At 42.1% G+C, this 17917-nt stretch overlaps 1 protein-coding gene across 1 annotated transcript in view; it reads left to right on the forward strand.

The window, feature by feature from the left end:
* LOC104057773 (nesprin-2-like) overlaps positions 1-17917 on the forward strand; it is a 56645-nt gene that overhangs the window by 15911 nt on the left and 22817 nt on the right. Inside the window, 1 exon segment of the mRNA XM_054067167.1 lies at positions 71-226. Coding sequence (XP_053923142.1) covers positions 71-226 — 156 coding nt within the window.

Genomic DNA, 17917 nt, shown 5'->3' on the forward strand with positions numbered 1-17917 from the left:
GGAAAGGGGAGCCCTGTTTCTTAAACCACCTCTAGGTTTAAGTAAGCTAAAATAGTTCTGTAACTTTCAGATACAAGACCTGGAACACATTTTTGAGAATATTACTGAAAATGAGAACAAAGCACAGACTCTATGCAACTGGTCGGAAGCTCAGAGTGATCGACTGAGACCTTTACAAACCCCAGCAAGTCTGATCTCTGCACAGATGACATTAGATGATTGCAAGGTAAAGCACTATGCCTGTGATATTCTTGCACAAAACATATTTAGCACTTTGCTGAATCCAGACTGAAGAACTGCACAGATTTTAACAGGAAAAAAAAAAAAAAAACAACTTGCCATTTCTTAGAAAAAAAATACTACAATGTAATTTTAGTTAAAGCTTGTTAGGTTCAAGTGATAAAGAGCCAGATCCACTTCTAATGTGAATTGGTATTTTACTATTTTTCATCCAACTGAAGATGCAACTGCTGTTGTTCTGTGGTGTTTAGAGTGTTGTGCGGCAGTGTTGTAGATCTGATTCTGAGATGCCTCCAAAAGTAGTTGTCAGTTCAGCAGAGCCATCAGTTCTATTAGTGGCAAAAGCTATCAGTTCTATTAGTGTAAAGAGCTCTGTGGTGGCCATGTCGTGCAGATTGGAAAAATAGCACCTGCAATATACTTCTGATCTAGAATGTATTCTCTGTGCATCAGCCTCTAGAATCTGAGTGTACTTTGGCTTTGTTGTGGTTTGTAGGCATCAGCTCCCTCAAAATTAGTACAGATGCAGCTAGCTAATGATCAGCTCCTATTACTCTGACGGTCTGCTGTTTTCATTCAGTACAGTGTTCCCTCTGTATTTTTTAACATGGAATATTTTTGTTCTTTTATTGCCATGATTATAAGCCCTCTCTTGTCGTAGGCTGCTTTTATTGCCTGGAGTGCTCTGTTACACACCAAGTTAAATTTGTTAGGATGTCAGGGACTCTCATATTGCAAAATCAGTTCCTGTCTTACCATTGTCTGCTGGGGCAAAGGTGGACTCCAATGCTAACTTGCCCAAGGAAAAGTTCAGCTGCATTAGTAGAACTTTTTGCAGCTGAAGAGGTATATGGTAGCTGAGGAATTAGCTCCTGATGATTTCCTTCTCAAGCATGATATCCAGTGCTTGTGCTGACACTAAATGGACTGATTGTGCTGTCTAAAGCAGCCACTGTCATTTTGAGCTCCTATAAAGCAGTTGTTCTGTATCAGAGTTGAGGTGGTAGTGTTGCACGGCTGAAGAATTACACAGAATTGTTTTTAAAGAAGGAATGCTTTTAAACTCCTCACACAGAAGATTTTTTCTGTGGTCTCATTAAAATCTCTTATTTATCTTCCTTCTTTTTAATTTCTTTTTTTTCATTTAGGAAATAGAAAATTATCTCACTACTAAATGCAAAACTCTTGATGAGCTCAAACAGTTTGGCTTTGAGTGTTAGTGCAGAACAAACTCCAGAAGCTCTGCCTCCCAGGATAGCTGAGCTGTTTGAGATGATGGACAGCACTATAAGCCAGGTAGAAACTTAATTTGCATTCAGATTTCCTCCAGTCCATATTCTTACGAGCAGTGTTATTAATTCTCTTCCCGCGATGGCAGGAACCGGTATGAAAACAATGCAAAGTATTCCTTACTCCTAATCTTAACTTTCCCAAGAACTTCCTTTTAAGTCAGTACCATAATATAAATTAATACATTTCCAAGGAGAAAGGGAAAAAAAGTCTTAATTTCAAAGTAGTTTGAGGGGATACAGACCCCTCAGATAGGGAGACCCCTATCTGCAATTTAAGAAATGAAGAAAAAGTGCTGCTACTCTGTCAAGTTGCAAATGGAAACCTTAAACTCTCTTACTCAATCTGCTTCTCTTTCATGCCCTGGTCTTTCTCCCCTGTAGTACACTGATGGAAGCTGCCTATTCCTGGCCTTTTCTCCCTGTAGCTTTTCCATCTCCTGATTACTCATTAGTCCACACACCTGTATGGCTTTCACTGTCCTGAAATCCTGGGTAGTTTCTAATTGCTTCAAGAGGAGTCTGGCAGATTGGTTTCCCGTGCAAATTGGTTCCCCAGGAGTTTGCATTTATAGTTAAATTGGCTTGATACTTCAAATTGATCTTTTTTATCTTGACCTAAGTGATAGGTGCAGGAGATATAGAAATGAGTACATTTGTGGATTTGAATTTGTGATAATAAATAACCATATACTGTAGAGGATTGTACATGATGCTGTGATTGTGTTATAATTAAGATTCCATTACACTTTCTATTATAAACTCCTTGCTTTTGTTCCTCAAAATTTTGGGAAATCTGAGCCCTTTTGCTTGAACTCTTCCAGACCAGATGTGTATCCAGGATGGGTCTGTTGCTTCTTATTTTAGGTTTCAACAGAAACAATGTGGCTGTTTCTTACCAAGAAAGCAGAGACATTTTTATGTGTGTACAGGATGAAAGGTTTTCCTTCCACTGTAGAGCTGGGGATTGCAATTGGCAGGATTGACAGCCTAGTGTTATTTTCTTCTTGCAGACACCATGCCATGGATCATATTAGTTTTAGTATTTTTATGACTTAAGTATGGAACTTGGGAGCAGCGGAATGTTCTTAGAGCCTAGTTGTCTGCATGTGCAATGAGATGCCGAATGCAGCTTTCCTCCTGTGAGTGACTGCTCTCAGCAGAGTCAGGCGGTGATTTCAAATACAGGTCTAGGGCTGTGAATCTTTGAGTGTATTGTCCACAGGTTGATCTCAAGACTGTGAGCCTGTGGCCGAGAGACTTTTCACGAGCACAATGTCTTTCCATCTTCCTTGTGTGTGTGGTAATTAGTCACAGGCTGCAAAAAGCAATTAAAGATTCCTCCCACCTATACCATGATTCAAATAAGAATAGGGATGATTAATCCATCTACTCCTGCATGCCTGGAATTAGAATACTAGGACACAATGATCCATGCAGTCTCTCTAGCGTGCACTATGGTGTAGAAAAGCATTCATCTTCCATTGTGTGGAAACAGAGTCAGATATGAGACCTGGCATCTGGCTGTGCCAGGTCCCATGGAGACATGCTTGTTTGCCTGCCTGGTTTTCATGCCCTTCTCAAAGCATCTGGTACCGGCATGACTGAAAATAGATACTGAAGTAGATTAATGTTTTGTTTAACCCAGGACAAGCCTTAGGTACTGACTGATACAGAAGGATAAAAATTACGTGCTTGCCCCAATATAGATTGAACAACTGTAATAATGAAAGAGATGTAGAAAACAAAGACAATATTCATCATTTAATCTTATATGAGAATCGTGAAGTTCCTTGACTGTGATTCAGGTAGACCTGCATTATTAGGGCACAATTTATAAGAGAGATGATAGCTCCTCCAGTGTATTGTAGTAGCATTTTCTTCCATCCAAAATTATTTCTGTTAAGATTTTCATCAAAAGGAAAGGTGGTCTCTGGTTCAAACTGTCTGTTTTCTAAGAAGATTAAGTCTCTCAACTTCCTCCCATTTCAGATTGATTTTGGCAGGAAGGAATTAACAGTTCATTATTTCAGTACTTCTTACTTTTAGGGAGGTTCTGGAGTTGTGGCTGACAGAACAGTGCTACCTTGAGTTCTGGCTACATTTTTATTTCTAACAAATTCTTGTACTTCACTCTAAATACTGTTTATGGCTTGAATTGAAACCTGCATAATTTCTTACCAAACAGCAAAATACTCACAACTTGTGAAATTCTTGTGGATTGTCATGGAGTGAGCATTGAGCTTAGGTTTTGAAGTCAATGTAAAGGTGATTTATGTGGTTTGTTTGCAGGTTGCATGCTTAAAGACATCAATGCAGTAAATACTGGAGCAATGGAGAGCGTATGATGAAATTTATGCAGATGTCAGTTTGATGACAACAAGGTATTTGTACTGCATAGACCCGTGCAAACCTTCTGTGGTGTCAATGGACGCTTTGAAAAACCAGGTCAAAACGCTTCAGGTAAGTCTACTGAAGTTGTCCTTTTTTCTGTACTTCCTTCCATGCTTTTAAGCAAACAAACGAACAAACTCCACTGAAAAAAAAAATGACAGAATAATTTATTTCAGCAAGTTCCTCTTTACTGTAGTGCCATTAGCAGAATGGGGATTTTTCCGTCTCCAGAGGCACTGAGGACTGTTGTTAAACTTCTTTCTTGATTTGGCATGTAAGTTCTTTGGTACAATTTAGGTACCTAGGTTCAAGAGAGAAGTATGGGTCAGCTGCTACCATGTTTGCCTTAGTGCAGGCCAGCAGGCCCTCATTCTGGATCGCAAAGATCCCTTGACATTTTACTCTTCTGCACGTGCTGAAAGGCATCGCTGTATGAATGAGCAGGTCCTCATGCTCCTTTGCACTACTGAGTCCAGATGGACACGTGCACTCCACCACCGTGCCTCGTGCTAATGTCTACTCAGTTTGTGTCTAATCCACATGGACAGCAGGAATTTTGGCTGAAAATACAGCTGGCGAAGGAAAAGTTAATACCATTGCTGTATGTGTTTGCCTAAAGGTTACTCGCTTTTCAGGTGAAAGACATTGGTTCTTGGCTCGTTAAGGAAATTTCTTTTCGACTCTTTACTTCTGCTTCTCAGGGAAATGCTGTAGCATAACCTGGAAAGAAATGGCAGTGCATTGATAGTGGGACTGAGCGCAGAAATGAAGGAGACCTGGGAGAAAATTAGTGAAGGGACCATGCCTCTAGACCTGTAATGTGAATGCTCCGCTTGGGGTAGTATGGCCCAGCCACTCTGCCAGTGACCACTGACGTGTCTTGCATTAAAGCATTATTTGTATTAAAGCATCTTTCCACGTATAAAGAGCATGGGAGCGAAGGTCCAGGCCTCGGGATAGCCCTTTCCAAAAGCTGTGGCTTGGGTTAGGTTGGTGCGGCAGCCCTAGGTCATAACGGAGGGATACCTGAGCCTGGTGTTTCCAATAGCTCCAGTGCACAGTCAGCTGCACTGTCGCCCTCCAGAGAGCTGGAGTTTCCTGTGCAGCCTCTGAATGAGGCTGGGCATAAATGCTGGGCGAGAAAACTCTGGATTGTTTGCTGCCCTGCTTGGCTATTACAGAGTTTAAGTGGGGCATCTAGAGTAGGCAGACAGGCTGGCCCCAAGTCTGAATGTTTCACAGATACAGCTAAAATCCTCTTACCTGACTTTGAATGAGTGTTGAACACTGTGTAAACGCTCCCTTTTTCAGGCTAAATAAGGCCTGGTTTAGTTTGTGTTCAAGTTTTATTAGAAGTGGTACGGGCCAGACTGAGGCTGTGATTCCCAGCTACGTCTCAGCAATAAAGCCTGCATAAGTGTTTCCACCCTCACACGGGGACGTGTAATAAACGGAAGGAATTGGGGCACCATTTTGTCTTGCAGCACAGCCACAGACAGGAATTGTCAAGCCAGCTTTACTGCCAGTAGAAATTTCCCCAAATCAGTGGCTTAAAATGAACGTGTTTTTTTTTTCTAGTGAATTAGTTTAAAGAGTTTGAAGCTGTGGGTTGGTTAAATGTGATGTTTCTTTAAGAGCAAAAAAATGACCTCACTTTAAAATAGGCCTCTTGAATGTTTTTTTAACTTGGACCGTTTCTCCTCTCTTTTAGCTTCCTAATTTTTAAGATCAGGTGTTGCATTTTTCACATTTTAATCCGTACTGCGTTATTGCTACCCTGTCCCTACCATTCTATAGGGGAAGCTGTACTTATGGCAATTAGATGTGGAGATGAATGACCTAATCTATTTTGCAGTCTCTTCAAGATGAATCTGAGATCAGTGAAGAAAGTCGGGCCAAACTCCAGGCTGCTGCCTGTAACCTGAGGAAGAACTGCTCACCCTCCTTTGCAGAGATTATTGAACAGAAGTGCACACGCTAGATAAGCTTGCAAAAAAGACCCGCAGTTAGTATTTAGTAAAAATAATGTTGCTGCAGCAGGACTTGAAAGTCTGTCACATTTTTAAATCTGTATTAATACGCCTCACCTGTGTGAGGAGTAGCTGATGCTACCTGTTTTGTGATGATCACAGAGCACAAAATGGTGCTGTGCCAGTGGGCTTTCACTAACATGGGTATGAATGCAAAGAAACTCCCACAGGAATCCTACACAAAATCATATTCTGAAGGAGAACCTACTAGGAAAATGTTCTTATCCCTTAGTATGTTGGCAGGTGGCACTCGGTAAATGAAGACCTCCCAGATCAACTGCGGGCAGCACAAGCAACCCTACAGCTTTTGGAGCCCCTTGATACTTCATGCCCTGGGGCAACAGCCAAGTTACCACAGCACAAAGAGCAATACACTTGGCTCTTCGATGCTCACGTGCCTCAGGAAGACACTATAGAAACCCTGGAACAGTGGATACAGGTTCTAAAGGTACATGAATACATTTCTGCTGCTTGGTACAAATCAAGATTTATTGTTGAGAAACAAATCAAAAGAATGCCTTCTTCCCTTCCTCTCCCCCAAACCAGTCAGTGGAAAACATGAGATCTGTGTTTTTTTCCCATTAACAGAAACCTTTGTATTTCCTTTAAGTACTTTGACCAGATCCTGAAACCAAACTAGAGTTAGCACAGGACGAGAAGAGAGCAGAAGGGAGCAATCATAGTCCACCTCTGCCCCTTTCTGCTCTATACAGAGAATCAGGCCTGTGCTGGAAGGCATCATTAAACCTAAAATTATATACTTTATGGGGTACTGCTTCAGAGAAGAAGTAGAACAATACTTGAACAATAGCTAGGGGAAAAAGACCAGTTTCCCAGAACACAGGACCATCTCGAGGTCTTCTGTAGTCCTCCAACTGGTTTTATTTGGGTTTGGTACTTTTTTTGGCCTAGCCTGATAAATTCACAGAGTTCTGAGCTCATTACATTATTCTAAATACTTCTGACTTTAGGCAAATGAGATGTCATGCCGAGGCCACAGGGTAGGTTTGACTCTCAGGCAGCAAAGCTATCATGAGGTTCTGTCATTTTTTGTTTGTTCAGTCTGCAATAAAGAAATATAATAATCCTTCTTTCAGGCCAAAGCAAAGACTCATCATGCTTTCTGAACCTCTAGCCGCATCCTTGTCCAAAGTATGCATGTGGCCAATTAAGAAACTTTACATTATGGGAAAGAGAACTCATATATTTCTTCCCATGTCAGAAAAACTGGCAGCAAGACTTACACCAGAACATTTCTTCTGATCTGTTAATGGCTGTGACATAAATTCGTTGTTACGTCAGCAAAAAAGCATCACATTTTGTGGAATTTTGGGGGAAGAGTTCTGCACCTACTAAGCAAGATGTGACCACTAGAGTGCTGTTGGCACTGTAGATCCTGTCCTGGTGTGTGTGGATAGGACACATGGAATTTACTGTGTTTTTTGAAAGTGGTGAGTTAGAAGAATGGGGATGAGTGACAGGGCGTATGAGTTCCGTGTGTCTGAAAATACATGTGCATTACAAAACTGTATTTTAACCTCTCTAATGTTTTCCTCTGGTGTGTATTAGGAGATACTATGGGTTTATGGAACTCTGTCACCACAATAAACAAAAATAGAGTCCCCTATAGACAGTAAGAAATCTAAATGAGTTATTTACTCTGTGGCTGAAGTGGCAGTTTACAGTACAATCCCTTCCAAAGATAGGGATCAGGAACTAAGATCCGTTTTTCTTTTTTAGGGAAACTTCTGCTCTTTGCTACCAATCAGAAGTCTTTGTTCATTACTCACAGACAATGTATGATGGCAAATTCCAGGGTGTTTCATAGCTAAAAGTAAATGACAGTTCTAGAAATACGTACCTTTCAAGATGACATCTTGCCATGCCTTGTTCAGGTCAAAAATCAGAAAAAACCAAGTATACTGAATGAGAATAAAATTACTCTCTTGTTCTTGTACTGCCTTCAGAGCTTAATTTTATAGCATCATTTCTGCAGTAAAAGGGAACAAATAAACCAAAACCATAGTCCTCAGTCACTAAGGTACCTAAAGCAGTGGTATGTTTATAGCATAATTTCATTTCTCAGCTGCAACGCAGGCCAGTTTCTCCATCTGCTATTGTATATTCTTTCTATATATAGAGAGAGTGTGATTTCTCTCCCTAATCTCCTCTGTAGCAGATTACTATCCTACTGCCTGAAGTCACGGGTGTTCCACTGAACTTTGCAGTGTGCCTTTCCCAGCACTGGAGTCAACGGATACAATTCCCATTATCCTCCAAGTAAAATACTGAAGCTTTCACCATAGCTGAACTTCATTACAGCAATAGAAGATATTAAATGAAAGTGGCACAAGAATGATGATCTGGTTCTTTTGCTGACTTATTTTCTTTCCCCTTCTCTCATCAGAATTTTCAGCATGGCCTTGTAGACATAATAGGATTCCATATCAAGATTTCTTCGCAGGCTGATTGAATAAAACAGCAGGCTGGGACAGCTGCACAATCCTCTCTGTTGGAGAAGCTCTGGCCACTCCAGAGAGAGTCCTGTTTGAAAGAGATGTTGCAGAGGAAGATGGATGAATTTGAGGTATTTTTTTTTTAATATTAAATTATCTGTCAATGTGAGGCAACTTCTTCACTAGAGCCCTGGAGTTCTTGAATTGAAATGAAATTTCAAAAAATGAAGCTTGACAGTATGGTCAACTATGTAAGGAAATAATACATGAGGCCAGAGGGACAGGGGAAGGAAGGATTTCAGCCTTCTTACCTGTGCGTGTTGCTCTAACAAGCCTTTCTAAGCAGCCCTATTACAGTCAAGCAGTACAGGACTCTCAGATGATGATAGGTTAGAAAATATATTTTTTCTTATGTGAACTTTGAAGCAAGATGTAATCTTTCTGAGCTCTGCCTTGGAAAAAGACTAAGGTCTTCAGTTTGCTTTGATAAGAGTGCACACCGTGTATGCAAAACCAGACAGAAAACTGTAGGCATTTGATGGAATTTTGAAGACCAGATTCACATGCCTTTTCAGGCAGAGTAGGGAGGAAGCTGGATCCAGGTTTGCCCATATGATGATCTGCTTACAGGCGTGCTGTGCGATCAACTTCCCCCTTGGTGCTGGTATCTTGAGAAAACTTCCAAGCAAATGTATTGCTGTACATTTCCTGATGTAAACCTGATGTAGTCTGTTCCAGTGGAAAAACCTGGTTTCAATGAATTGTTGTCTTCTAAAGTAAACCCAAGTTTATGAAGAAATTTTCAGCCAGGGCAATTTATGACTCTGTCTGCCGGCACAGTTCAGTGGCTGGAAGCTAGGTATCTTTGTGAAGATATTCTCTGTGAATTTCTGGCTCCACGAGAAACTTCATTTCTGGGTAGTCATTTTCTCTGGTGTAACCCTGTAGCATCACCACAGAACTGCCTCTCTCCTCACACGTTTTTGCTAGTGATTCCTCATAAAAATGTTGCTGTTTCAGAAATGTGGAGTTTAATTCTTGCAAAAAAAGGAAAAGCTTCCCCAGTTCTTTTCCCCCTGACCCAAAGAAACCAGCTTAGTGAGTAAAACAGTCGAATTCCAGCCCTAGTTCCTTCTCTCCGTAAAGCTTGTGTAGGCTGCACAGCCTTGGCTGTAGGCACATGGGAGCAGAGCAGCCCCTGTGTGTAGGTCAGAGGAAGCTCGTTTTCGCAAGTTTCTTCCCTCTGATAAACTAAGTTTTGGCTTTCTGATTTCACTGTAATCAAACAACCCAAAGCTGAAATACAAAAAGCTATCACAGATGCCCTTATTCCTTCCAGATAGATAAATTCTCTCAGGCTTTACAGAGTCAGTGTCTTGCTCTCTGGCTTAAGTTTTGCCCTGATCTAGTACAAAAACTGCAATAGTTCTGTTAGTAAGTTACAGATTGGAATTTGCATTTAACAGCTGTTTGTTTCCTAATGTTACTGCTTATTGCTCCTTTTTGTATACTATGTATATTAAATATAATTAACATAAATATGCAATATTAACCCTAGTGCAATCTTTTCCAACTGGAGGATTTCCAGCGCTCCCTTGAAATGCTGGAGGGTTGTGTCAAGAACTACACAGACAACTTTGATAGTTGCTGCTTAGAAGGAGAAACAGGTAACTCAGAATTGCTTGTGGTATGTTTGGTTTCCCAAGTACAAAAAGATACATACTCAGGGTTTAAGTGTCTGTAGAATACCAGCTCTCGCCTACTTTAAGAAACTCTGTGTTGTAAGTATTGTAGGTACAGCACTTCCTTCCCAGTAAATATAATCTCATCCAAAGCACAAACCTCAAAGATTTAAGTTCATAAAATCTCTAGATATGCATTGCAGGCCAAATGGCTGCATGGAGGGGAGGAAAAGCACATAGATTTGGGGTTGAGGGAAGATCTGATTCCCTAGCTTTGCTCTGGAGCTACCCATTTGCCCTCAATGTAGGGTACAAAATAATTCTGCAAGTAGAGCTCTGGAGTATGCATTCAGTATGGTTGGGAAAAGGGGCCCCATTTAAGGGAATTGTAGCTTTTTTGCTTCCTATATTCCTTGTTGTTAACAGAAATGTTGGCGGGGGAGGTCAGGTAGCATTTTGGATGCATAATGTTCAGAGGCTGCTTACAGAAGAGGCCTCCATATTTCTTGGAAATGAAAGGCTCTATTTTTTGCAATTAATTTATTTTTTTCACTTCCAGGCTTACACACTGGAGCTTGCTGCACTTTCTCCAAGCACAGAGAGATTGAATGAAGCAAGCATACAGGTGCCAATCAGTGACTTCACCCTGAAGAAAATCCAGAGCCTGACTTGGCAGTGGAATCAGAAAACAGCAGCTGCCCTGGAATGCTGCAGGTCCATAATGCAAACAAATAATTACTACTAACCATTTCCTTTTTGGTGAGGAAACTAAAAATCAGATTAAGGCATGGGAAGCCTTGCAATCTGTTTTCACCTTTCTCAGGGGCTTTTCATGTTGAATTCTTGCTCTTTCAATTTACTCCATGTTATTCAGTGACTATTTCTAATCCAAGTCACTTGAAGCAAAAATCTATACATTCATAGGTGAAGAAGGTAGCAAAGTGCCAAGCAAAACCCTGCTATGTTAGTGTTACTAACAGCCACGTTACACCGTATAAAAACGTATCCAGGAAAACGACAACCAACACTGTAGTTTCTGATGAACTGCAGGGAACTCAGAACAATGAAAAGAAATTCTTTCAGAAATGTGAAAACTGGATGAAATTCCTAGAAAAAATGAAAGAAGCCTTAAAAGCAGATATTCTAGGACACTTGGAAGAACTGCAGGACCAGCAGGGAGTATATGAAGTAAAGCTGTCTCTAAAGATAGAAGAATCTTCTTGAATGGTGAAGGAGTAGAGAGATGACTAGAAAATACTATGCTTTTTTAAATTGGATCTGGAGAGAGTTTTACAGAGCTTTTCACTCTTTTGAAATGTGGCCTTGTATTTATTCAGAGGAAAACTTGGAAATGTAAAATCCTTTTCCAAAATGAATGGATTCCTTTCTGCAGGGAAGAGACATTCAGGAGTGCATCCTCAGGTGTTGCGTGGTGTAGATTTGGGGGTTGCCCTGTGCAGGTGGAGGAGTTGTTCTTGATGATCCTTGTAGGTCTCTTTCAACTCAGGACATTCTGTGATTCTTTGATAGTGGGAGTCCTATATTTCTCCAGGCCTGAGGTTACTCACATATCTGCTTGCCCTACAGCACTGAAGCCTGTGGCACCTAGCTAGGCAGTTTGCTGGTGATCTGGCAGGAAATTTACCAGTTCATGGAAGAACTGTTTAAAACAAAATCTTTTCAAAGCAGATTTCTGTTACAGTTGTTAGATCTTGTTGGAAATCTGTTCCACTGGCATTTTCCAAACACTTGCTGTTTGTTATATATAGAGAGAGTGCTTTACTTGTGTCTTACAGTATCCATTCAGAGGAGAAGGTACCGGGCACGCTAGCAGTAGCATGTGGATGCAATTCTAAGGGAAGTATCTGTCTATAGTCTTTGTCCTAGTGGTGGGAAGATGGAAAACTGGCCAAAATAAAGAAAAAAAATCACATGAGAAATGCTACACATCATGAAATGTCAGAGGGAGCTTTGTGTACTCACAGCGGACCAGAGCTTCATGCTACCTGAAATACTGCTGCTAATTCCATGGGGTGTTAGGTCTCTGTGTGCTAGTGATGTTCATTAAGGTCCACAGAAATTTAGTGTCTCTCTTTTCACTTAAAACTCTCCAATTCCTTCATTGCAATGAAATTACTTATAGAATAAACTTTTGCTTGCTGTGATAAGAGAGCTTTTTAATAGCTTCTCTGTAGGTTTCTGTCAAGATTGCATTTCTCTTGAATGAGTCCTGCAAACTTCAGGCTTCAGATTACGTACATACAGCTCCTAGTGCCTCTGCTGTCACATATGTACAAATTCTTCCTGGTATCCAGAAGATGTGGAATCTTTTAGGGTGTATTTCACACTACCCTTAAAAATGACAGAGCTTTCAGCATTCAAAATTGAATAAATGCTGTCAGTCAAGATGAGCAGAACCAGCTTTATAGCAAAGGTTGTTCAGTGAATAGTTAACACTGTTGTTCTCTTGTTATTTTCAGATCCTGCAAACTGAGATTTCTGTAAATCAGCAGACATTTAACTCTATTATAGCAAAAGTTCTACTTTCCTTGGAACCTGAAGAAGCGGAGCAAAGGTAATCTATTTGTTTTGATCCCAAAGATCTTAGTAATAGAGTGAATATGCTCTCTTCCTTGAGTTGGTAATTCTTGACTGGGTTCACTCTTTCAGTACCCCCTGACACATTTTGCAAACGTGTGAGGAGTGCAGTGAGGAGAAACACAGGTGCCTTGACCAGCCTGCATTTTGGATAGTAACTGGATTTTGGGGCTAACAAAAGACATTGCTCCTGGACAGGAGGCTTCCTTGTCTACTGGTACCCTCCAGTTGTTGAAACCGTAGCTGTGGCTGAGAAGCTACCTCCTTAGAATGGGTGATCAGGATCCTTCATATGAAGGATCCTTTCTCTCTTCCTAGACCTCTCTACTTTTCAAAGTGCAGAGGTGTGAGGCTATCCATGTTGCCCCTGCCCCACATGGTGTGTCATTACGTTGTCATCAGCCAAGCAACCCAAAACATAAGGTAGCTAAACCTGGTTTCATCACAATGATCTTACGCTTTCTCTTAGTTGCTGTAGAGTGAGAAGCAACAAGTAATGTTTGTAAGCAGAGGTTCACCTGCCTCAGGTGTTTCTGCTGTGAAGGCTTTACCACTCTCTCCCAGAGCGTGCTGCTTCTGGAGGGTTGGCGGGACAGTGCATGTACTCACCTCAGCCACTTCAGGATGAGGTTCATAGCTTGGCTTAAGGCTGTCAGGGAAGGCAGGCCTGAGCTAAGCAAAGCTGCTGGATTTTTGTGTTGAAGGTAGCCCCTCAAACACTGGTGTTTGTGTAAGAGCTGGGGGTCATGGATTCCTGCAGAGGAGGAGCGGAATCAATAGATGAGGATTCTCTTAACCACTCCAGCTAGATCAGCTGGATCATCTAACCATGTTGGAGAGGCCAAAACCCCTGCTTGAACGGGTTCAGTAGCAACACAGAGCCTTTTCCCTTTGCAGTTAGGTCCCAATGCTCTAGGATAAAACAATGGTTGAACTCCCACTTACAGCCTGGTAAAAGCACAGATCGATTTTTCAGCATGATCAGAGACCTTGTCTCACTTGCATTGCCTTCCTTGTTCTTCAGAGAAGTGTTTAGCGCATTTCCATGATAGCCGTGTTATACATGTTGCTATACCACAACAGCAAGAACGACTTGCATCATCCATTCTTGTATCATGCAACAGGTTTTTTTAGATTGCTTAAAGGATGGAATACAGAGAGCAGGGTTGAGCGTAGGGCTGCATAGAACTTTTTGCATAGTTAGGTATTGTTATTGGAATACAATATTGTGAATGGAAATCCATCACGATTATTGTAAAATGCTGCCTTGAGGTCAAAATACATTAACAGTCAATGCTTGTCATTTTCTGAAGAGACTTTATTTCCAAACTCATTTGAGTGAAAGACCAGTGGCAGAATATTACTTGGATGGTTCAGCAGAGGAAGAAAGATGTTGATGGACTTGTGAGCCAGTGGCGGCTCTTCAGGAGTTCCCTGCAGAGTCTCTTCAGTTTGCTTGCTGATACAAACAGCTTCCTCATAGCTGTGAGAAGCCAGGACTACAATAGTATTTCCCAGCTTAGAAATCAAATTCATGATCTCAAGGTTCTGTAGCTATTTCTCCTAAATGTAAAATCCTGGGGGGGGGGGGGGGGGGGGAGAGAGGTGTCAGACTGAAACAACTGCTGTCCATAAGATAAAATGCTTTAAAATAACCTACTTTGGGGGGAAAAACAATTGCTGACACTTTTTCTTAAAGCTGAGGTCAGATGATAAACCAGTGACATTGTGAAAGGCACATTATACAGGAAACTACCTAGTCATCATTGTCATTCAGTAGCTTTGTATGCTTTAAAAATGTTACTGATATGAACAGGGAAGTGCCATGTGCCAGGGACATCAGGCAAGAACCCTGGCCAACAGGTACCCTCTAAGTCTGCATGCATCTTACTGACGTGGCTGCTGAATACAGGCCTTGCAGTTTGCCTGAAGAAAGCAAGCACATATGTAGCAAGGCAGGTGATGTAGACCCTGAGTGTGCAGGGAAGGGCAGGAGATGCCAAGAGCAGAGGATAAAGCACTTGCAAGGAGGTCAGTCCTTGGAGCTGCCACTCCCAAATGCACACACCTGGGCAGCAGTTCTTCAGGGCAGCGAGTTCCACATTATTTTCCTTTGTCAATTTTGGATATCGGGGGTTTCCATTTAATTATGCATCTCTTTGCTTTATAAGAAGGTAAAAGCAAGCAGGAAACTTGATGGTTGCTTAAGGCAGTGTAAAACCTTTCAAAAATACTTGATTGAACTCTATTTGCAAGGTCCAGTATTTATTGTGTTCCTACCCAGCTGATGTTGATGGATTAACACATCACCATATTGCATTTGGCGCTTGCCCAATTTATTCCATCTTTATTTTTACCTGCTATGTAAAGATGATTTTCAGTATATTTTACGAGTTAGTGCTCATGCTTTTCCTTAATGGTAAAAGCCAGAAAGTCTTCTACTCCAAATTGCCCTTCCCTCCTGCTGTTGTTTTAAAGAAAGAAGCAATGATTGTATCTGCTTGTGTTATAGGTCAGTTTGTGTTGTAGGCAAATTAGTGCTGATGGCTTACTTCATTTGAAATATGTCACGATAGACAGAACTGTTATCTCTGAAAAATTTCTCTTAGCTGTTGATGCTAGAGGTGCTGGGACAACTTAAACTGTTGGGTTTTTTTATTCAGAACAACTCAGACAACTGAATTTCCATCTTTTTGTACCTGCTGCACTTTCAGTCTATCTATAGATTCAGCCTGTGAAAAGTTACTGTAGAGTTTTATAGAGCAGAAAGAAACTGATTTTCCTGAAATTAAAAAAAGCAGATGGGAGAAGACCTATTCATTATTCTTTCATGGGTGTGAGAAAACTAATGCTTTGTAACTCCCTTTGTGGGTTGTGACTTGTTTCCTAGCGAAATGTGCTTCTAAAGCTTGCTAAGAACACCTTAGAAACATTTTTATTTTCTTTTAAAGAGTAAGGCAGTGATTCTTCAGAGATGGCAAAGCCACGTACTCCTTACTCATTGATGTTGGGGTGGAAGTTATGCACTGTCTCCAATCCCAAGACCAGTGCTGTTCTCCAGAAGGACCTTGGACAGTTAGAGCAGAGTTGGGGGGACACCTGAGTCCTGCTGGAGAAGACGAAGATGCAACTCAGCAACACACTACAGGTTGATAGTGCCCTCCCCGGGCAGAAGCAGCTTCTGCTTCTCTGGTGCTGGGTCTCAAGAGCAGAGCTTTCCCACCCCACTGTCCTCAAGTCTGAGCTCTGTAGCAAGGCAGGTACTGAGCGGCTGGTAACTGCAGAGAGGCTCTGAGGGAAATGCCTGTCTTGTGCCATCAGGGCTTGTGGGAAGCTAAAACTGTGGTCCCTTGATTCTGCAAAGGAAGATGGAGCTGGCATCCACTTGTTGCTACAATGGATATTTTCCTGCTCTGGTTGTCTTCATGCTCCCCATGGCCTGGAGCACTGTCCTGGTTTGGGCTGTGAGACCTGAGGTGTTATTTAGCTTAGAGGGTAGGTTATATTTCTTTCATTAGAGCAACGAATTTGCTTTCATGACTGGACAGCACATAAGGTATGTCTTAAAATTGAATACTGTCATCGATACAGTCTCCAACCCATAAACAGTGCTTAAAGCCTCTCATGTTGGACAAAACAAAAGGAGCAGATATGCTCTGTAAGGCAAACCTTAAGCACGAGAGAGGATTCAAATTCTGTAAATCTGTGCACCCAGTTTTTGTAGATGGGAAAATCCAAGTAACCAGTGCACATGATTATTTATTTCAGTGGGTTGAAGCGTCTATTTTCTAATATGTCCATAAGGTTCAATATGTCACAATAAAGTATCTTAACCTTTTATATCTTTCTTGGGTGTCCCTGAGCAGGCTTGGGATTGCTGTGAAAAGCAAATCAGAGAATTGGAAAGCAGGCTACAAGAGCTGAAGGAGAAAGTAAAAGATCACCCCTCAGCCCCTAGAAAGCCCGCTCTGATGCTCAGTGCTGGTCATGGGAGTAGGAGAGTGGACTTGACCGGTTCAGCTGCTAGTGCAGCTGCTTTGGTTTGCCTAACAAATTAGAGGAGTCACAGAATCACTAGGTTGGAAAAGACCTCCAGGATCATCGAGTCCAACCATTCCTATCAACCACTAAACCATGCCCCTGAGCACCTCATCTACACGTCTTTTAAATACCTTCAGGGGAGGTGACTCAACCACCTCCCTGGGCAGCCTCTGCCAGTGCCCCATGAACCTTTCTGTGAAAAATTATTTTGTGATGTCTAGCCTGACCCTCCCCTGGCAGAGCTTGAGGCCATTCCCCCTTGTCTTGTCCCTTGAAACTTCGGAGAAGAGGCCAGCTCCCTCCTCTCCACAACCTCCTTTCAGGTAGTTGTAGAGAGCAATGAGGTCTCCCCTCAGCCTCCCCTTCTCCAGGCTAAACAACCCCAGCTCTCTCAGTCGCTCCATGTAAGACTTGTTCTCCAGCCCCCTCACCAGCTTCATTGATCTTTTCTGGACACTCTCCAGAGCTTCAACATCCTTCTTGTAATGAGGAGCCCAGAACTGAACACAGTATTCGAGGTGCGGTCTCACCAGTGCCGAGTACAGGGCAGAATAACCTCCCAGGACCTGCTGGCCACGCCGTTTCTAATCTAAGCCAAGATGCCGTTGGTCTCCTTGGCCACCTGGGCACACTGCTGGCTCATGTTCAGTCGACTGTCAACCAAGATCCCCAGGTCCTTCTCCTCCAGGCAGCTTTCTAGCCAGACTTCTCCTAGTCTGTAGCACTGCATAGGGTTGTCGTGCCCCAAGTGCAGGACCCGGCATTTGGCCTTGTTAAACCTCATCCCATTGGTCTCAGCCCAGCCTGTTCAGATCCCTTTGCAGAGCCTCCCTACCCTCCAGCAGATCCACACTTCTACCCATCTTAGTGTCGTCCATAAACTTATTTAGCGTACATTCAATCCCCTCATCCAGGTCATTGATAAAGACATTGAACAGGGCTGAACCCAGCACTGAGCCCTGTGTGACACCACTTGTAACTGGCCTGCAGCTGGAGTTAACTCCATTTACCACCACTCTCTGGGCCCGGCCATCCAACCAGTTTTCAACCCAGGAGAGTGTGCGCCTGTCCAGGCCAGAGGCTGACAGTTTCTGAAGCAGAATTCTGTGAGAAACTGTGTCAAAGGCTTTACTAAAGTCCAAGAAGACTACATCCACTGTCCCTCATCCAGTAGGTGGGCCACTTTG

Source organism: Cuculus canorus, chromosome 5, assembly GCF_017976375.1.
Source record: "Cuculus canorus isolate bCucCan1 chromosome 5, bCucCan1.pri, whole genome shotgun sequence".
Lineage (NCBI taxonomy): Eukaryota > Metazoa > Chordata > Aves > Cuculiformes > Cuculidae > Cuculus > Cuculus canorus.